This window comes from Sapajus apella, unplaced genomic scaffold, assembly GCF_009761245.1.
Source record: "Sapajus apella isolate SASKATOON/1434 unplaced genomic scaffold, GSC_monkey_1.0 scaffold146, whole genome shotgun sequence".
In the NCBI taxonomy this organism is placed as follows: domain Eukaryota; kingdom Metazoa; phylum Chordata; class Mammalia; order Primates; family Cebidae; genus Sapajus; species Sapajus apella.
Genome location: NW_022437086.1, coordinates 784,351 through 804,924, shown reverse-complemented (window position 1 = coordinate 804,924; position 20,574 = coordinate 784,351). Strand labels below are relative to the sequence as shown.

The window sequence follows — 20,574 nt, the reverse complement described above, 5'->3', positions numbered from 1 at the left end:
AATAAGAAAATTAGCTGGGCGTGGTCTTGCACACCTATAGTCCCAGCTACTCAGGAGGTTGAGACTGCAGTGAGCTGTGATGGTGCCACTGCACTGTAGCTTGAGTGGCAGAGCAAGACATTGTCTCAAAAAAAAAAAATTCCAGCCACAACCTGACTTAGAGCACTTGAGTCTCAGCCTGACGTCTGTTCTGTGTCCTGTGGCTCAGTGGGGAAGGTGCCCTTGCTGGGCGGAGCATCTTGCAGTGGGTCTCCTTTTTTGCAGCCGGTACTCTGGTGGCTTCCAGTGGAAAAGGCATTTTGGAGGCAGGTAAGGGCTGATTCCACTGCCTCATTTCCTACCCCTGCTTGACTCTTTTATTCTCCAGGCCCAGCTTCCCATACTTCTTGTACATCTAGGAACACTGACTTTCAGAGCACGACGGGAATATCAGGAAATCGCTTGGCAGTCCTGCTTCCCTGCCGAATCTTGTTTGCTGTTACCCATCCGTTTCCCCCTTCCGTCTCCTGTAGTCTCTCTTTTCTGGCTCCGGATGCTCCTCACTCACCTGGCTCTCTTCCAGCTCCCCTGCTCTATCTACTGGTAAAAGCTGAATGCAAGCACCCTAAACCTAGCCTGCCTGGTACTTAATGCACTCCCGGAAGCCTGTCTCACCTCGTCCTGGCTGTCAGCCTGCAGGTCCTGGCTCTGGCATCCGAGAGAGGCTGGAGTACCCAGTGTTACACGTGAGCTGGAATGACGCCCGTGCCTACTGTGCTTGGCAGGGAAGACGGCTGCCCACTGAGGAAGAGTGGGAGTTTGCTGCCCGAGGGGGCTTGAAGGGTATCCAGATGATGAGGCGATTTTTTTTTATTCTTCTCCCTGTCCTGCCTTGTATGGGGGGCTTTAAAGGGTGGGAAGGGGCTGGGTGCGGTGGCTCACGCCTGTAATCCCAGCACTTTGGGAGGCTGAGGTGGGTGGATCACGAGGTGAAGAGATTGAGACCATCCTGGCCAACATGGTGAAACCCCGTCTCTATTAAAAATACAAAAATTAGCCAGGCGTGGTGGCGCATGCCTGTGGTCCCAGCTACTTGGGAGGCTGAGGCGGAAGAATTGCTTGAACCCAGGAGGTGGAGGTTGCAGTGAGCCAAGATTGTGCCACTGCACTCCAGCCTGGGCGGCAGGGCAGAAACCCCGCTCAAAAAAAAAAATTAAGCCGGGAAAAAAAATTAATAACTGGGCCAGATGCTGTGGCTCAGACTTGTAAACTGGCTCAGGTCCCACAACCATGCTTAGGACTGCATTGCCCTGGAGCACATGAGGAGGCCAGGGCCCAGTGCGGTACAATGAGTGGAGAGGACGGCATGGGGAATTAAAAGCAGGTCATTTCAGTCTTTTTTCTTGAAAGCCTCTAACTTCCTTTTGGTTGTCTCACTGTTTTTTTTTTCTTCCCTAATTCTTCACTTCCCCCTCCTCTGCTGCCTCCTTGCTCTCCTGGCAGGTCAGGTTTACCCATGGGGGAACCGGTTCCAGCCAAACCGCACCAACCTGTGGCAGGTAAGACCTACGTTCCGCTTTCACCAAGCACCGCTGAGACCTGCTGCAGGCCAGGCGCTGTGTCGTTCGGCCTCGGCATGCAGAGGGCTTGGGTTCTGATGGAGCTGATGACTCACAGCTGATAAAGCAAAAGGCAACGGGGTATAAGTACTTAATTTCTTTTTCTTTCTTTCTTTCTTTTTTTGAGACAGAGTCTTTTGTCACCCAGGCTGGAGTGCAGTGTGTGATCTTGGCTCACTGCAACCTCCATCTCCATGGTTTAAGCAATTCTCCTGCCTCAGTCTCCTGAGTAGTTGGGATTACAGGTGCCTCCCACCACAGCCAGCTATTTTTTTTTTTCTATTTTTAGTAGAGATGGGGGTTCGCCATGTTGACCAGGCTGGTCTTAAACTCCTGAGGTGATCCGTCTGCCTCAGCCTCCCAAACTGCTAGGATTATGGGCATGAGCCACCGTACATGGCCCTACAAATCTTTAATAGAAAGTACTTATGGTGGCCAGGTGTGGTGGCTCACACCTGTAATCCTAGCACTTTAGAAGGCCGAGGCAGGTGGATCACCTGCGGTCAGAAGTTTAAGACCAGCCTGACCAACATGGAGAAACCCCATCTCTACTAAAAATACAAAATCTGCTGGGCATGGTGGTACAGGCCTGCAGTCCCAGCTACTGGGGAGGCGGAGGCAGGAGAATCATTTGAACCCAGAAGACAGAGGTTGCAGTGAGCCGAGATCACTCCACTGCAGTCCCGCCTGGGCAACGAGCAAAACTCTATCTCAAAAAAATAAGTAAGTAAATAAATAAATAATAAAAAATTAGTTGGGCGTGGTAACATGCATCTGTAATCCCAGCTGCTTGGGACTTGGTCAGGAGAATCACTTGTACCCAGGAGGCAGAAGTTGCAGTGAGCTGTGATCACACTTCCACTGCACTCCAGCCTGAGCAACAGAATGAGACCTTACCTCAAAAATAAATAAATAAATAAATAAGTACAAATAAAATAAGCAAGTGAAAAAGCAGTGTCTTGGGAAGGCTGGCAGGAGTAGGCCGCAGTGCTCAGGCAGGGTCGAGGGGGTGGGTGTGGAGGAGGCTGGGAGAAACCTGTCTTCCGGAGGCTCTGGCACGTGGGGTTCTAGGCAGAGGGCAGGAAGTTGCTGAGAGTGGAGAGGACAGGTGCAGGCTGGGCTTGACCTGGAGCCCTGTGGGTGCAGCGTAAGCACTCTTCCTAATCCAGCAGGGAGCTTGCCATGGAGGTGTGAGGTGACGGGACTGGGGGCTCCGTATGGAAACTTTAGGTCACCGCCCTTTGCCCTTCCCTTTCCTCGAATGGTTTTCCTCTAGATAGGCAGGAGGTAAATCCTTTACCCTTCCTTTCTTCCTTCAGGGAAAATTCCCCAAAGGGGACAAAGCTGAGGACGGCTTCCATGGAGTCTCCCCCGTGAATGCTTTCCCTGCCCAGAACAACTACGGTAAGAGCTCTCCTGGGCTCGCAGCTGTGCTCTCAGACTGGCTGCTGAGACCATCATGTCTGAGAGAGGGGGCAGAGTGAAGCACCTCGCTTCCCCCAGTTGGCCCCCAGGACCTCAGAGGGTAGATGGGGTGGTCCATAGGTCCCAGCCTGGCCTGACCCACTGGTGGGGCTGCAGGGCTCTATGACCTCCTGGGCAACGTGTGGGAGTGGACAGCATCTCCATACCAGGCCGCTGAGCAGGACATGCGCGTCCTTCGGGGGGCATCCTGGATCGACACAGCCGACGGCTCTGCCAATCACCGGGCCCGGGTCACCACCAGGTAAGGGGCTTGGTCCCAGGGAACGTGCGGCTTAGTCTGGATCCCGGTCCAGAATGCCCCCATCTTCACACCACAACCGGCTGTGTGTAATGAGACGGTCCCAGCACCTCCCTGAGACCACGCCCTGTTGTGGGTACAGAAAAGAAGGCCAACAGCACTTGCCATGAAAAGCAAAGGGGCCCAGGACACCTTGTGACTTTTCTGCCAGCTCTCAGTGCCCAAGGGGACTGTGTGTGGCATCTTAATTATGGGGTTTTTCCTCTTGTCCTTACAGCTAGGTGGGCAAAAGAAGGGGAGTGGAATGACCACATCAGTAGGTCATTGCTCATAGTCCTGGAGTTACTGACTCCTCAAACTGGTGGGCACACAAAAAGTCATTTTTTGTTATTGAGATGAACTCTCGCTCTGTTGCCCATGCTGGAGTGCGGTGGTTCAGTCTGGGCTCACTGCAGCCTCAAGTTGCCAGGCTTTGGCGTTCCTCCCACCTCAGGTCCTCAAGTATCTGGGACTACAGGCAGCACCATTATGCCCAGCTAACTTTTGTAGAGATGGGCTTTTCCTGTAGAGATAGGTGTTGCCATGTTGCCTAGGTTTGTCTGTAACTCCTGGACTCAAGCAGTCAGCCCGCGTTGGCCTCCCAGAGTGCTGGGATTGCAGGCATGAGCCGCTGTACCCAGCCACGATATTCTCATTGCTTGAGGACAGGTTTTCTCTACTGAATTGTTCTCAGCTGCTAACAGTAGAAGTTAGTCACTGTCTTTTCTGCCCTCCAGTGCTTTCTCTCTGGGCCACCATCCCTTCCCTCACTCCTGCAAGGTCCCTTCTTTTGTTGCAAAGCCCCTGCCTGTCCCCTTTCTCCCAGGACTGGTCCGGGCTCAGGACCTGCCCTCAAAATAGGCTTCTTTCCAGACCATGCCCTCCCCAGCCCTCAGGCCCCCCGACCACAGCCGGCCCTGTGGGTGAGGCAGGCAAGATGGGTAAGTCCCCAGGTCTCTTTCTCAGAACATGTCCCTCCTCTCTCTCCTCTGCTGGCAGGATGGGCAATACTCCAGATTCAGCCTCAGACAACCTGGGCTTCCGCTGTGCAGCAGACACAGGCCGGCCGCCGGGGGAGCTGTGAGCAGCTGGGTGGTGACAAGGAGAAAAGCCCTTTAGGATCACTGTCATTCCCTGGCCATGTTGCAAACACAGCCTAGGTCCAAGCTCAGGAGCTTCAGCCTCAGGAAGAAACCTCCCCTTTCCTGTCTCCCATCCCTCTGTGGCAGGCATCTCTCACCAGGGCAGGAGAGGACTCAGCCTGCTGTGTCTTGGAGGAGGGGCCTAATGTGTTGGTGGTGGCTGGGAGCTCCGAGTTTGTCTTTGAAGCCAAGTATTATCGACACAGGGGCAAACACACAAACAATTGAACAGAAGGCTCTGAAGGCCATTTGTTAAACGTTTTAAAATCCGTTCTCTCCTACTTTCTCCCTAGATGATTATGAAGCTGACATTGTTTCCTCAAGGCAGGATTTTCGTGGTTCTGTTTGTTTTCCTGGCCAATTGCTGTGGAAGGAGAATGCTTTTTTCATGGCCTCATCTGTTGTTTCATGTCTGTCTGAAGGAAACTAGTTTCCAGTGTGTAACAGGCAGGCTGGTGGCTACTTAAAGCACAGTTCAGTGCTAAAAGGGCCTGGGAGAACCAAATGATGTACCAGGTGAGGTGGTGCATTGTGGGAATCACAAAGCAAATAATACTCCAGGAATACAAATAGCAGAAGCTTCCCATTCTATTGTTTTTTATTTTTATTTTTCTGAGACAGGGTCTTGCTTTGTTGCCCACACCAGAGGACAGTGGTGATCACGGCTCACTGCAGCCTTGAACTCCTGGGCTCAAGCAATTTTCCCACCTCAGCTTCCCTAGTAGCTGGGACTACAAGTGTGCACCACCATGCCTGGCTAATTTTTTGAATTTTTATAGTAATGGGATCTCACTATGTTGCTCAGGCTGGTCTTGAACTCCTGGCCTCAAGCAGTCCTCCCACCTTGACCTCCCAAAGTGCTGGGAGTACAGGTGTGAGCCACCACGCCTGGATCCCCTTCTCCATATGCCTCTAAAAACATGCTCCTGGAGAGTAGCCTGCTCCCGCACTGTCACTAGGTGTCATGGGGTCAATACAACCTCATTTCTCGTAGGACCCTAAGGAAAGAGGGCCCAAGTATCAGTAACTCTGGGCCTCCCCGAAAGAGAGACTGAGATGGTGGCTCATCTGGGAAGTGGAGGAGCAGGGGGCTCCTGGTTCTCAGGCCACATGTCATCTCTGCCCACCAAGGGCCTGGCCAGCCTGCAAGTATTGCTGTGTAGTGGGAACACCTGCATCCCTCATGCACAGCCTTTGAGAGGGAATCATGGCCTCAACTCCAGGGGTTTCTGGTGAGGGCCAAGTGCTCCTTCTGCAGAGGCCTGCGTGCGTCTCACCGCTTTGACTTTTATTTCCCTGGCTTCCCCTCCCCGCCTGCCCTCTAGCCTCCCTGACTGGCCAGCCCCTCAGTAGTCCTCCTCAGCCAGGGAGAGGAGCACTGCCTTAGGTGTGTTCTCAAAGAGGGCAGCTCGGTTCTGCTGCTGCCCCTTCTTCACCCAGTGGCCGTAGATTCGGAAGGCGTAGGCGTCAATGAGCCGGCGCAGAGGCCGGAGGGCGTAGGGGTCTCGAATGACGATCTCCCGGGTCACGGGCTTCACTCGGCGGTACTGGTAGTAGATCCGCACTGCAGCCAGCACGGTCACAGCGATCACCTGCCCCCCAGGCAGAGAAGCTGGGCTGCAGCCCCCGCCAGCCAGCCCCTGGCCATCTAGCACAGGGATGCCCTAGGCTCATTTGCCACGAAGCCTTGAGTGGCTTCTTGGGGCCCCTCCTAGTGTCCCCCACTTCCTCCTCACTGGCATCTGCAGGGATGGACTGGGCTGACACCTATCATCTCTGAAGCTGGCAGTGCAGCTGGAGCCATCACAGGGGGCAAGGAGGGGAGGGGCAGGTGCTCTGGAAACCCTTGGGGTGTAAGGATACCTGGGAGAGGAGAGAGCTTAGAGTTTTAGACTTGGGGTGCTGGCAGCAGCTGCCACAGGGGCTGGGGCGGGATGCTTCGTACCTTGAACTTCCCCCGGGGGCTGAAGTGCCGCACTTCTTCCACCACGTACTGCTGGAAGAAGGGGTGTGCCAAGGCCTCTTCTGCTGTGCAGCGGCTCTGGGGTTGCACCACCAGGAAGCGGGAGACCTGGGAGGGGATGAGAGGGGAACCGAGAATGTCAAGGCAGGTCCCCTCAGCATGTCAGGAGATAAGGGCCTCCTCGGACAGGGGTGCCTGGCACTGTGGCCCTGAGCCCCGGGCCAGTAGGCCTGGCCTCTCACCAGGTCCTTCACGGTGTCTGAGTAATCATCCCACTCGGGTGAGCCAAACTGATAGTTGCCACTCATGATCATCCTCAGCATCAGCATCTGCTTCCGGTGCCAGAAGGGCGGGGAGCCGGCCAGCAGTGTGTACATGATAACTCCCGTGCTCCACCTGGAGGTGTGAGGGCCCAGGGCCACTTACCCAGCGCCAGGGGCACCAGCCCAGTCCAGCCAGGTGCTCCTCCCCCAGCACACTCACATGTCCACCTCCTTCCCGTAGCCTGGATGGTCGTCGTTCATGGAACACTCGATGATCTCAGGGGCCAGGTAACTGGGGGTCCCACAGACCTCTGCAGGAACAGTCACCATCAAGACAGGTCAGCAGGGCGCTCAGAATAGGAAGTCCAGGCTGGGTGCAGTGACTCATGTCTGTAATCCTAGCACTTTGGAAGGCCGAGGCAGGTGGGTGACCTGAGGCCAGGAGTTCTAGACCGGCCTGGCCAACATGGCGATACCCCCATCTCTACTAAAAATATAAAAATTAGCAGGGCCTGGTGGCCCATGCCTGTAGTTTCAGCTACTCAGGAATCTTGAACCCAGGAGGCAGAGGTTGCAGTGAGCCAAGATCGCCCCACGTCTCAGAAATAAAAGAGGAAGTCCAAAGTGACAACGGAGATGGAACAGAAATGGCACTTGGGCTGGGACTCCCCCAGTGTTCACCAGCTTCAGGGCCCAGGGCAGGGCGGGGTGCTGTTCACAGGGCTACCAGCTCAGGGTCCACCACTGCTTCCCTGGTTACTTCCAGCCATCCTGGTCTGGAACTAGGGCACTGGGAGCCTGGGAGAGGACTTACCTGAAGAAATGCCTAGCCCATGAAATGGTGGGGTTTTTATTCTGGGGAACAATTAAGTTAGGGGAGAAACCCAGGTCATCTGTATTCCTCGGAGGGTTGGTGAGAGCCTGAGGCTCAGACGTGGGCCAAGGTCATGTTACCGGACCTCGGAGCCTCTCTCCGGGCTCCAGCTGGCAGGAAAAGCCAAAGTCTGTGAGCTTGATGTTCATGTCGTCATCCAAGAGGATGTTCTCAGGCTTCAGGTCCCGGTGCACAATGTTGAGTTTGTGCAAGGTGCGGATCACCTCCAGCAGAGCTCGCATGATCTTTCTAGGGTGGGGCACACGCTTGTCACTTCCCCTGTGCAGGGTCAGGCGACAGGCAGGGAGACACAGCTCACATTTCAGCCACACTGCAAGGGAGCAGCATATGCGCCCTGACACCCCTGGCACCCCAGGGCCCGTGGCCTCAGGCCAGGTGGGAGGGAGCAGAGAGAAGGGCAAAGGGACCCTCACCTGGTTTCCTTCTCACTCAGGGTGACCTTCTCAGTGAGGTAGTCAAAGAGCTCCCCTCTCCTCATCCTGTGGAAACAGGGTTGGTAACTGGATTGGTCCCAAGACCACCAGCCTCCCTCCTCTGCTCCCAGAGAGCTGCCTTCCACCTGGTACCTCTAGAAGCTAAGTGGGCCACTTCCCATGGAGAACCACAGTGTGGGGAGAGGAGTGGTTCTGGAAGAACTGGGAGAAAAGCGAAGGAGGGTGGAGAGGTGGCCCACCTCCGAGCCTCAGGCTCTCATCAACCCTCCGAGGAAAACAGATGACCTGGGTTTCTCCCCTAACTTAATTTTTTCCCTGGAATAAAAATCCCACCTTTTCATGGGCTAGGCATTTCCTAGATAAGTCCTCTCCCAGGTTCCCATTGCCCTGGTTTCAGGCCAAGATGGCTGGAAGCAACCAGGGAAGCAGTGGGCCCCAAGCTGGTGGCCCTGTGTACAGTACCCCGCCCTGGGCCCTGAAGTTGGTGGACAATCAGGGAGTCCCAGCTCAAGTGCCCTTTCTGTTCCATCTCCATTGTATCAGCGTCAGGGTCCTCCCATCTATGGAAGTGACACCGTGGACTCGGATGTATTGGGGCCTAAATCATGACTGGAGGCTGAAAGAGGGGACCCTGAACCACTGGCCCAGGACCTCAGATCCAGATCAGAAGGACATGAGTATCCAGATTTTTTTTTTTTTTTTCCGAGACGGAGTTTTTGCTCTTGTGGCCCATGCTGGAGTGCAGTGGCATGATCTGGGCTCACTGCAACCTCCGCCTCTCAGATTCAAGTGACTGTCCTGCCTCAGCCTCCTGAGTAGCTGGGATTACAGGCGCCCCCCCACCACACCTGGCCAATTTTTGTATTTTTAGTAGAGACAGGGTTTCTCCATGTTTCCAGGCTAGTCTCGAACTCCTGACCTCAGGTAGCCTCCCAAAGTGCTGGGATTACAGGTGAGAGCCACCGCGCCTGGCTGAGTATCCCGATTTTTCCCAGGAAACAAAGGGGAAGAATCGGCTGTGCAAGAGTTGCAGTAACAAAGTTTGCCAATTTCGGGATTAAGAACTGCAGTTCAATCTTCTTCCTGGGATGATCTAGAAAGAAGTCTCTGATAGAACAATCTGGTTATATGCTGGAGGGCTCCTCAGGGCAGCATTAAAAATAGCTTCCCCCAGCAACTTCTTCAAAGGTTAAAGACATTTGAGCTGCCCTCATGGGCTGTACAGGACAGGGCTGCAGAGCAGAGTCGAGACGGCTGCAGCTGGTGAGTCTGGAGGGTTTGGAGAAAGTCTCCCTCTTGCCCAGGCCGGGGTACAGTGGCACGGCCTCAGCCAGCTGCATCCTCTGCTTCCCAAGTTCAAGCCATTCTTGTGCCTCGGCCTCCTAAGTAGCCAGGATTACAGATATCTGCCGCCATGCTTGACTCATTTTTGTATTTTTTGTAGAGAGAGGGTTATGCCGTGTTGCCCAGGCTGGTCTTTTCCTGGCCCACTGTAGCCTCCCAAAGTACTGGGACTACAGACATGAACCCCATGCCTGGCCCTAATTTTAAAATTTTTTGTGTTCCAGGCACGGTGTCTCAGACCTGTATTCCCAGCACTTTGGGAGGCTGAGGTGGGTGGAATCATGAGGTCAGGAGATCAAGATCATCCTAGCCAACATGGTGAAACTCCGTCTCTACTAAAATAAATAAATACATTTTTTTGTAGAAATGGGGTGTCACTTTGTTGCTCAGGCTGGTCTCAAACTCCTGGCCTCAAGCAGTCCTCCCACCTCGGCCTCCCAAAGTGCTGAGATTACAGGTGTGAGCCACCATGCCTGGCCAATAATAAGCCTTGAATCCACATTTCACAGAGCACTTTGTGTTGTTTGAATTTGATGCTTAGTGATAAGGGGCTCGTCTTACTAATCCTGTTGATGTAGAGGTAGGGGCATGATGTGGTGATGATGATGATGATACTGACCTTTGGGCCACACCCTAGGTGCAACCTCTGCCACCTGCCTCTCTCCCTGATACTGCTGGCCTCCCTCTTTCCAGTCCCACCTCATTACAGCCATCCCTGGATACCCAGTGAAATCTTTTCAAAAGTCAGCCCAGGCACAGTGGCTCATGGGTGTAATCCTAACACTTTGGGAGGCCAAGGTGGGTGGATTACTTGAGGTCAGGAGTTCCAGACCAGCCTGCCCAATGTGGTGAAATCCCATCTCTACTAAAAAATTACACACAAAAAAATTTGCTGGGCATGGTGGCGGGCGCCTGTAATGCCAGCTACTTGGGAGGCTGAAGCAGGACAATTGCTTTAACCCATGAGATGGAGGTTGCAGTGAGCCAAGATTGCTCCACTGCACTCCAGCCTGGGTGACTGAGCAAAACTCTTAAAAAAAAAAAAAAATACCAGCTGGGCGCGGTGGCTCACGCCTGTAATCCCAGCACTTTGGGAGGCCGAGGCGGGTGGATCACGAGGTCAAGAGATCGAGACCATCCTGGTCAACATGGTGAAACCCCGTCTCTACTAAAAATACAAAAAATTAGCTGGGCGTGGTGGCGCGTGCCTGTAATCCCAGCTACTCAGGAGGCCGAGGCAGGAGAATTGCCTGAACCCAGGAGGCGGAGGTTGCGGTGAGCCGAGATCACGCCATTGCACTCCAGCCTGGGTAACGAGCGAAACTCCGTCTCAAAAATAAATAAGTAAAATAAAAAAAAAATTTTTTTAAGTTTAGGGAAAAAAAAAAAAGTACCTCAGACCATGTCAGCCTCGCACTCAGTGCCTGCAGGGTCTGAGGCCCTTACATCCTGCCACCCTCTGCTTGAGTCCCTTCCTGGACACCCTTTCCTGACCACTCAGTCTGAGAAGCCCCCGTCTGTTGCTAACCCCTTGTTCTAGTTTATATACGTCTACAGTTGTCCCTGTTTATCTGCAGGGGATGTGCTCCAAAACCCCCAGTGGATGGATGCCTAAAGCCACGGGTAGCACTGAAGCCTATATGTACGTACCTAAGATAAAGCTTATAAATTAGGCATAGTAAGAGATTAACAACCAATAATAAAATAGAACAATTATATCAATACACTGTGCCAGGCACGGTGGCTCACGCCTGTAATCCCAGCACTTTAGGAGGCTGAGGTGGGAGGATCGCTTTTTTTTGCTTTCTTGAGATGGAGTTTTGCTCGTTGCCCAGGCTGGAGTGCAGTGGCTCGATCTCGGCTCACTGCAACCTCCGCCTCCTGGGTTCAAGCAGTTCTCCTGCCTCATCCTCCCGAGTAGCTGGGATTACTGGCATGCACCACCATACCTAGTTAATTTTGTATTTTTAGTAGAGATGGAGTTTTTCCATGTTGGTCAGGCTGGTCTTGAACTCTCAACCTCAACTGATCCACTCTTCTTGGACCCCAAAGTGATGGGATTACAGGTGTAAGCCACTGTACCCAGCCTTTATTTTTTATTTTTTCAGATGGAGTCTTGCTTTGTTGCCCAGGCTGGAGTGCAGTGACATGATCTCAGCTCATGGCAGTGATTTCCCTGCCTCGGCCTCCCAAGTAGCTGAGATTACAGGCACATGCCATCACACCTAGCTAATTAAAAAAATATATTTTTGGTAGAAACAGGATTTTACCAAACTCCTGACCTCAAGTGATCTGCCTGCCTTGGCCTCCCACAATGGGAGGCTGGGATTACAGGCATAAGCCACTGTGCCCGGCCTGTAGCTAATAATTACTAGCATTCACACTATGCCAGTCACTGTGCTATTATCACTCCCGTAATTATTAGAAAACTAAGATTTAAAGAAATGATCCAGCCCACAAGCGATGAGCCCAAGTTTTCAAACCCAGCAGCCCCACCCCAGGGGCCGATGTGTCTAAACACCATGATGGATTTGGCATCCTTAGTTTAGGGACTGGCTGTGGTCTCCAGCCAGCCCTGGGGTGGGGGAGGGGACAACAGTCAGAGGTTCTCCCAGGTGTGGTTGGCTCTGGGGCTGGGTACTTACAGGTCAAACACCAAGAAGAAGAAAGTGTTGGTCTCATAAGTGTCCTTCAGCTGTACTGAAATGGAAATGGCCAGCTGGTCTCAGGTAGCAGGGGAACCCGGGCACGGGGGGAGGGACCAAGGCTGCTGTGGGCTGACTTCAGAAGCTGACAGGGGAATCAGGAGGGTGCCTGAAGGACGCCAACCAGGGGTGTGGGCAGGCCCAGGGGCTTTATTATCATTGTTACTATTTTTAGAGACAGGGCCTCACCCAGGCTGGAGTGTAATGGTGCAGTCATAGCTCACTGCAGCCTCAAATTCCTGGGCTCAAGTGATGCTCCTGCCTGAGCCTCCCGAGTGGCTGGGATTACAGGCGTGCACCACCATGCCTAGCTAATTCAGCTCAGGAACATTAAACTCCCTTTCCCCCACCTGCATCCATCCCTGCCTGGGACCCCTTCTGTCACAGCAGTGTGGTTGGAACTGGGAGCCTTGAGCCTGAGTGGTTCTAGCTGGCTGTGCGGTGGGGCCACACTCCCTGGCTCGGGCTGTCAGGGCAGAATCACAGGGGGTCCACCCCCGCTGTGTGGCTTGGGGCCATCACTCACTGATGTTGGGGTGCCCTGAGACCTTCCGCAGGATGTCCACCTCCTTCAGCGTGGCTTCCCGCAGCTCCCGCGCCTCCTCGGGGCTGAAGCTTCCTCCACCGGTGACGTCGATGACCTTCACGGCGTACTCCTGGCTCGTGGGCTTGTGGATGCAACGCCTGACCACACTGCTAACGCCCCTGGAAGTGCAGAGGACAGATGGCCTCGGAGGCCCTCACCCCACGGGAGATTCCAGGCCGCAGCCGGGATGCCCTTGTCAACGGATTTACACTTCCCCCAACTTCCTCTGAGCTTTTAGGGATGGTGGATGAATAGATACAGGCACCGATGGTGATTTGCCCAGTGCTGATGAGTAACAAGCCTACTCTCAGGCCATTCGACTCCTAGTTCAGTGCTTTTTTTTGAGATAGATTCTTGCTTTGTCGCCCAGGCTGGAGTGAAGTGGTGCGCTCTTGGCTCACTGCAACCTCCACTTCCTGGGTTCAAGAATTTCTCTACCTCAGCCTTCCAAGTAGCTGGGATTACAGCCATGAGCCACCACACCCGGCCTTTCTTTTTTTTTTTTTTTTTTTGAGATGGCATCTCACTCTGTTGCTCAGGCTGGAGTGCAATGGCACAATCTTGGCTCACTGTAACCTCCGCCTCCCAGGTTCAAGTGATGTTCTCCTGCCTCCGCCTCCCGAGTAGCTGGGATTACAGGTGCCCTTGACTACACCCGGCTGATATTTTTTTTTTGTATTTTTAGTAGAGATGGGGTTTCACCATGTTTGTCAGTCTAGTCTCAAACTCCCAACCTTGGGTGATCCGCCTGCCTCGGCCTCCCAAAGTGCTGGGATTACAGGCATGAACCACCGTGCCTGGCTTGCTTTTGGTTTTTATTTTCATTTTTTTTTTTTTGAGAGAGAGTCTTGCTCTGTCGCCCAGGCTGGAGTGCAGTGGCACGATCCTGGCTCACTGCAACTCCACTTCCTGGGTTCAAGTGATTCTTCTGTCTCAGCCTCCCGAGTAGCTGGGACTACAGGTGCCCGCCATCATATGCTGCTAATTTTTATATTTTTAGTAGAGATGGTGTTTCAACATGTTGTCCAGGCTGGTCTCAAACTCCTGACCTCAGGTGATCTGCCCACCTCGGCCTCCCAAAGTGCTGGGATTACAAGTGTGAGCCACCATTCCCGGCCCTAGTTCAGTGCTCTTGCTCAACATATAGAAAGAAAGAAGCCCTACACTCAGTGCTGTAATCTTCCCTCTATTCCTGATTCCTGACTCTGGTCAAAGCTGGGTTTAGATGTGCTTGTTAACAACACCTAAGAACTTTGTGTGTGTGTGATAGGGTCTCTAGGGTCTCTCTCTGTTGCACAGGCTGAGTGCAATGACATGATCACGGCTCACTGCAGCCTCAACTCCCCAGGGCTCAAGCAATCCTCCCACCTGTGCCTCTCGAGTAGCTGGTCTGCAGGTGCACATCACCAAATCTGGCTAATTTTTGTTTTTTTGTAGAGACGAGGTCTCACTATGTTGCCCAGGCTGATACTGAATTCCTGGATGCAAACAATCCTCCTGCCTTGGCCTCCCAAACTGCTGGGATTACAGGTGTGAGCCACTGTGCCTGGCTGCTTTTTTTTAAATAGAGATGGTTAGCCACACGTGGTGGCACACACCTGTGGTCCCAGCTACTCGGGAGGCGTAGGTGGGAGGATCACTTGAGCCTAGGAGGCAGAGACTGTAGTCAGCCAAGATCATATCACTGTACTCAAACCTGGACAACAGGGCAAGACCTTGTCTAAAAAAAAAAAAGATACGGGGTTTTGCCATGTTGCCTAGGCTGACCTTGAACTTCCGGCCTCAAGCAGTCCTCCCACCTCAGCCTCCCCAAATGCTGGGATTACAGGCGTGAGCCACTGTACCTGCCCCTGGGAACTTTTTGCTGGGAGGGGTTTCTCTTATCTGTCCTCGCTTCAGGAGGGCAGGACCCCAAACCAAGGGTTTCTCCAAGTGGACAGCACTTGGGGGATGCAAGTGGGGTCAGTCCTTGCAGTGGAGCAGAGGTGGCTGTAGCCCACAGGGCCTGCTGGAGTTTAGGAGAGCCCTTCATAGGGAGAGCGTGGGCCTTACCTGCCCAGTATCTCTTTGGGCTCATAATTCTCATAGAAGTCCTGTGCAGAATGAGAGTCCGGCAGTGCCTCGTCCCGGGTCATGCTCAGATGCTCAGCGGGGGAACTCTGGGCACCTCTGAGAGGGGAGCAGAAAGAAGCTGTCAGCGCTCCTGACCCAGGGGGTGTTCTCCTTGGGGCCTGGAACTGTTTCTCACTCCTGGAACTGTTTCTTACATCTCCTGGCACCAGACTGGCCTACAGTGAATGTTCCAAATAAACGTTTCTGAATTGAGGTCCGGTGCGGTGGCTCACACCTGTAATCTCAGCACTTTAGGAGGCTGAGGCAGACAGATCATTTGAGGCCAGGAGTTCGAGACCAGCCTGGCTAACATGATGAAACCCTGTCTCTGCTAGAAATACAAAGATTAGCTGGGCATGGTGGCACATGGTTGTAGTCCCAGCTACTCAGGAGGCTGAGGCAGGAGAATCGCTTGAACCTGGGAGGCGGAGGTTACAGTGAGCTGAGATTGTCCCACTGTACTCCAGCCTGGGAGACACGAGACTCCAGCTCAAACAAACTTCTTTGTAGAGATGGGGTCTCACTCTGTTACCCAGGCTGGAGTGCAGTGGTATGATCATAGCTCACTGCAGCCACAACCTCTTGGGCTCAAGTGATCCCCTCACCCTACCCTCCTGAGTAACTGGCACGAAAGTTGTGCAGCACACACTCAGCTAAATTTTTTTTTTTTTTTTTTTTTTTTTCTTCCAGAGACAGAGTCTTTCTCTATCACCCAGGTTGGAGTGCAGTGGTGTGATCTCGGCTCTCAGCTCACTGCAACCTCTGCCTCCCAGGTTCAAGTGATTGTCCTGCTTCAGCGTCTCGAGTAGCTGGAATTACAGGCAACTGCCACCACACCCGGCTAATTTTTTATATTTTTAGTAGAGACAAGGTTTCACCTTGTTGACCAGGCTGGTCTTGAACTCCTGACCGCAGGTGATCTGCCCGCCTCAGTTTCCCAAAGTGTTGAGATTACAGATGTGAGTCACCATGCCTGGCCCTAATATTTAAGATTTTTGTAGAGACAGGGTCTCCTTATATTGCCCAGGCTGGTCTCAAACTCCTGGCCTCAAGCAATTTTCCCGCCTCAGCCTCCTAAAGAGCTGGGATTATAGGCGTGAACCACCGCTACACATGGCCACAATTTCCAGGCTGGAGTGATCTTGGCTCACTACAACCTCCGCCTCCCGGGTTCAAGCAAGCAATTCTCCTGCCTCAGCCTCCCAGGTAGCTGGGACTACAGGCACACACAACCATGCCGGGCTAATTTTTGTATTTTTAGCGGAGATGGCATTTCAACACGTTGGCCAGGCTGGCCTCAAATTCCTGACCTCAAATGATCCACCCACCTTGGCCTCCCAAAGTGCTGGGAATACAGGCGTGAGCCACTGCACCCGGCCCTTTCTCATGTATTCTGTCCATAACTGGGACTTTGATAATCACTCATTCATTCCGTCTTCATTCTGCAGACACTAACACCCACTCTTTGCCAACCACCATGCTGGGTGCTCTAAGGGATGGAGAGCTGGGTGGGTCTGTCCTGGTCCCTGCCTCTGGTGTCACTTGTCAGTGTGTGTCATCTAGATGGTCATCTCTAGGATGTCCTAGCCATCTCTGCTCCCCGTGTCCAGTGCAGGTGTCCAGCTGGTGCTATTTTTTGAATGTGAGTCCATGGTTGGGCAGGTACCCTTTGGCTCGGGGTCCTGCCAGCAGAATGCCCCATGTCCTACCTAACAATGGCCAGTGAGCCCTGAGTGGGCCTGCTGTGGTGTGGAGCCAGGACACTCCGGCTTGGACACAGAGGCACTGGCTACCCCACCTTGCTTCGGGAACATGGAAGCTCCTACCAGGGAACTCAACTGCTGCTTTGGATGTAGGATTTGGGCCTGGCGTGGTGGCTCACACCTGTCATCCCAGCACTTTGGGAAGCTGAGGTGGGCAGATCACTTGAGGTCAGGAGTTCGAGACCAGCCTGGGCTACAAAGAGAAACCCCATCTCAACAAAAAATAGAAAAATTAGCCAGGCATGATGGCTCTTGGACCTGTGGTCCTAGCTACTTGGGAAGCTGAGGCAGGAGGATCGCTTGAACCCATGAGGTGGAGGTTGCAGTGAACTGAGATTGCACCAGTGCACTCCAGCCTGGGTGAGAGAGTGAGACTCAAAAAAAGCAAAACAAAATCAGATGCAGGATTTGGGGAATGCGGAAAATCATCTACCAACAGGGAAAAGGGCAGGTAGAAAACAGGCCCAACCTGCCAGTCAGCAAAGCCAAAGAAAACTCCCTCCAGCCCCCTTTCCCCCACTGCTTCTGGGCCTAAGGAGGCCTGGCCTCTCAAAGGAGCCAGTTTGCTGATCAGCCAAGCAGCAGCACTGGCTGCCTCCAGGATTAGGCGGGCTGTTCCAGGAATCCTGGTGGCCCCACTACTGGGTGCCTGGTTACCAGAGGAAGGTTTAGAATAACAAGTCCCCTCTCCCAGTGCCAGGCATCTGGGCTGCCTCACACACAGGCCTTCTCTGCCTGTCCCATCAGCAACCTGATGGAGCCCAGGAGTGTCTGTTTCCCATAAAAACAAGCTCATTTGCTGGCAAGTCCTTCTGAGTCCTCACAATGGGCATCTGTGCCTCATTACCTCCCAAATCTGGGTAGTGCCAGCTCTCTCCTCCTCCCCAAGCCTCCATGAGCAGAAAGTACATCTGGACCCCCTGTGAGATGGCACCCTAGGCCAGCACAGCCAGCTTGGCCAAGTTGTGGCTGCACTCACCTTTCTTGAGGGGCTGAGGAAGTGGTTATCTTGCCCCATCCCCCAGCTCTGACTGGGGCCAATTTTGTGCCTCTGTCTACTGCCCCACTCACCCCTCACACCTTTCCCGAGACCCCTGTGGACAGGGTCCCCATATGGTAGTAGGTGGCCCAGGCCGGAGTGCAGTGGTGAGATCTCAGCTCACTGCAACCTCCACCTCCCAGGTTCAAGTCATTCTCCTGCTTCACTCTCCTGCATAGCTGGGACTACAGGCACGAGCCACCATACCCAGCTAATGTTTGTATTTTTAGTAGAGGTGGGGTTTCACCATGTTGGCCAGGCTGGTCTTGAGCTCCTGACTTTAAGTGACCCTCCCGCCTCGCCCTCCCACACCCGGCTGGCTTGGTCCTTTTTTGTAACTTCCCTCCCCTGAACTCTGAAAGTCCAAAAACCAGATCAGCCCCAGGGACCTCTTTTCTGTAGGAAAGTCCCCCAGATGGGGGTTTCAGGGGCCAGTGCTGCCACTCTCCTGGGTCTATCGGCCTTCAGAAAGGAGAAACGGATGGAACAGATGTGGGGCTTTCTATCTTCTCCACCCCCAGGCCTCTCCATTCCCTGCCTGTCACCTGACCTTTGTCCATCACTGGCCTAGCTACTCACCGTTAAGTCCTTGCAGGCCCTTGAAGGAGCTTGACAAGAATCCCAAAGGCCTCAGGGCCCCTGGGGAGAAGGGACCACCGAGGGCTGAAGCCGTGTCCTGAGCAGACACTTGGAAGATACCGTGCTGCCCCGTTTTGGGTTTTGCTATTTGATGACCAGAAGCTGACGTACCAAAAATAAATCACAACTGCAAACCCGGGAGGCAGGCCAAGTCCTGCAGGAACAGGGAGCGGGGCTGAGTCTCACTAGGGGGACCTCTGCTGGAGGGTGAGGGAAGCTCCGGCAGCCTGAGACCAGGCCGACAGCACGTGGTGATCAGTTTTCCCTCTGCAGCTCCCTTGGCTTCCAGGCCCAGAGAACATAAAGCCAGCCTTGTGGGGAATGCACAAGTGATTCTGATTTCCGTGTCTGCTGAGAGCAGGGCCCTGGAGGATTTCTCAGCATGCGACTGCAGCAGCTGACTGCCCTGGCTGCCACAGGGACATTTGGGGACAGTGCATGATTACCCTACATAATGCAGACCGGTACAGGTTAGGAAGGCTGGGCACAGTGGCTCATGCCTGTAGTCCCAGTGCTTTGGAAGACTGAAGCAGGAGGATCGTTTACGTCCAGGAGTTTGACACCAGCCTGGGCAACAAAGTGAGACCCTGGCTCTACAAAAAATTTAAGAATTAGCCACATATGGTTGTGCCTGGGAGGCTGAGGCTTCAGTGAGCTATGATTATTCCACTGCACTACATGCTGGGCAACAGAGACTGTCTCAAAATAAATAAAAGGCTGGGCGTGGTGTCTTACGTCAGTAATCCCAGCATTTTGGGAGGCCGAGGTGGGTGAATCATCAGGTCAGGAGTTCAAAACCAGCCTGACCAACATAGTGAAACTCTTGTCTCTACTAAAAATATTTTAAAAATTCGCCGGGCATGGTGGTGGGCGCCTATAATCCCAGCTACTCGGGAGGCTGAGGCAGGAGAATCGCTTGTACCTAGGCATTGCACTTCAGCCTGGGTGACAGAGCGAGACTCCATCTCAAAATTTAAAAAAATTAGAGATCTTCCCTTTGAGGAATCGACTTCTCATCTAACCTCCATAATTTCATCCAAAAACCTTCCTTTAATCTTACATCAGATGTGTGAGTTTTTAGAAAATATTTATGTATTATATTTTATTATTTTTTTGTAACGGGGTCTCGCTCTGTTGCCCAGGTTGGAGTGCAATGCTCAGGTTCAAGCGATTCTTGTGCCTCAGCCTCCCTAGTAGCTGGGATTACAGGCGCCTGCCACCACACCCAGCTAATTTTTGTATTTTTATTAGATACAGGGTTTTGCCATGTTGGGCAGGCTGGTCTTGAATTCCTGACCTTAGGTGATCCGCCTGCCTCGGTCTCCAAAAGTGCTGGGATTACAGGCGTGAGCCACCGTGCGTGGCCTTTTCATTTTCACGTATTTATTTTGAGACACAGTCTTGCTCTGTCACCAGGCTGGGGTGCAGAGGCTCAATCTCGGCTCACTGCAGCCTCCGCCTCCTGGGTTCCAGGGATTCTTCTGCCTCAGCCTCCCGAGTAGCTGGGACCACAGGCACATACCACCACACCCGGCTAATTTTTTTGTATTCCTAGTAGAGACGGGGTCTCACCATGTTGGCCAGGCTGGTCATGAACTCGTGACCTCAAGTGATTCACCCATCTTGGCCTCCCAGAAGTGCTGAGATTACAGGCGTGAGCCACCGCACCCGGCACTTATTTTTATTTTATTTTATTTTTTTGAGACCGAGTCTTGCTCTGCTGTCCAGGCTGGAGTGCAGTGGCTCGATCTCGGCTCACTGCAACCTCCGCCTCCTGGGTTCAAGCAATTATCCTGCGTCAGCCTCCTAAGTAGATGGGACTACAGGCACGCGCCACCACCACGCCCGGCTAATTTTTGTATTTTTAGCAGAGACGGGGTTTCACCGTGTTGGCCAGGATGGTCTCGATCTCTTGACCTCGTGATCCGCCCGCCTCGGCCTCCCAAAGTGCTGGGATTACAGGCGTGAGCCACCGCGCCCGCCACTTATTTTTAAAAGAACCTTTGAGTTCTGGTCCGGCAGAGCGGGCGGCGAGCTCGCCCTGGGCCCTGCGGGCCGTGCGGCCCGGGCCGGCGGGTGAGCTGAGGGCCCCGGGACACCGGAGGCCTCCGCTGCGGGTGCCCCCTGGCCAGGCCCACGCATTGAAGCCGTGGCGAACGTCTCTACCCCACCCGACTTATGGCAGCAGCGGCTTCTACGGCCGGGACCACACCCAGACCCGCCGGCCCCAGCGTGCGGGCCTCGCCGAAGCCCCAACGGGGCTGCCCGGATGCAACGCCTCTGCGCGGCGGAAGTGGCGGGCCGGGAAGCATGGCGGCCGCTCGAGGGC

At 53.6% G+C, this 20,574-nt stretch overlaps 3 protein-coding genes across 7 annotated transcripts in view; 2 read left to right on the top strand and 1 right to left on the bottom strand.

The window, feature by feature from the left end:
* Positions 1-4,895, top strand: part of SUMF2 (sulfatase modifying factor 2) — a 20,177-nt gene extending 15,282 nt beyond the window's left edge. The window contains exons 4-10 of one of the 5 annotated variants that reach the window (XM_032264732.1): positions 265-309; positions 672-822; positions 1,483-1,538; positions 2,918-3,002; positions 3,180-3,324; positions 3,721-3,838; positions 4,360-4,895. In XM_032264732.1, the coding sequence (XP_032120623.1) occupies positions 265-309; positions 672-822; positions 1,483-1,538; positions 2,918-3,002; positions 3,180-3,324; positions 3,721-3,838; positions 4,360-4,479 (720 nt within the window). In that variant the 3' untranslated portion in view covers positions 4,480-4,895. The remainder of the gene's footprint in view (positions 1-264; positions 310-671; positions 823-1,482; positions 1,539-2,917; positions 3,003-3,179; positions 3,325-3,720; positions 3,839-4,359) is intronic. The other 4 variants (XM_032264733.1, XM_032264728.1, XM_032264729.1 and 1 more) reach the window with 4 other exon arrangements.
* On the bottom strand, positions 4,755-18,676 carry PHKG1 (phosphorylase kinase catalytic subunit gamma 1). Its single transcript, XM_032264727.1, has 10 exons — positions 18,186-18,676; positions 14,745-14,861; positions 12,633-12,811; positions 12,047-12,101; positions 8,037-8,102; positions 7,688-7,851; positions 6,949-7,039; positions 6,708-6,861; positions 6,448-6,573; positions 4,755-6,094 (listed from the first exon to the last, which is right to left on the bottom strand). The coding sequence occupies exons 2-10, from the start codon at positions 14,825-14,827 to the stop codon at positions 5,849-5,851; spliced, it is 1,164 nt and encodes a 387-aa protein (XP_032120618.1). The 5' UTR covers positions 14,828-14,861; positions 18,186-18,676; the 3' UTR covers positions 4,755-5,848.
* Positions 18,628-20,574, top strand: part of LOC116540945 (5E5 antigen-like) — a 2,548-nt gene continuing 601 nt past the window's right edge. Inside the window, exons 1-2 of the mRNA XM_032264777.1 lie at positions 18,628-18,679; positions 20,268-20,538. Coding sequence (XP_032120668.1) covers positions 18,628-18,679; positions 20,268-20,538 — 323 coding nt within the window. The remainder of the gene's footprint in view (positions 18,680-20,267; positions 20,539-20,574) is intronic.

Excerpts from the sequence above, each read along its gene's own strand:
- PHKG1 (XM_032264727.1), bottom strand. The coding sequence starts at position 14,827 with ATGACCCGGGACGAGGCACTGCCGGACTCTCATTCTGCACAGGACTTC. Across the intron at positions 8,103-12,046 it reads TTCTTCTTGGTGTTTGACCT|GATGAGGAGAGGGGAGCTCT; the intron begins GTAAGTACCCAG and ends CTGTTTCCACAG. Across the intron at positions 6,095-6,447 it reads GCCCCCGGGGGAAGTTCAAG|GTGATCGCTGTGACCGTGCT; the intron begins GTACGAAGCATC and ends CCTGGGGGGCAG.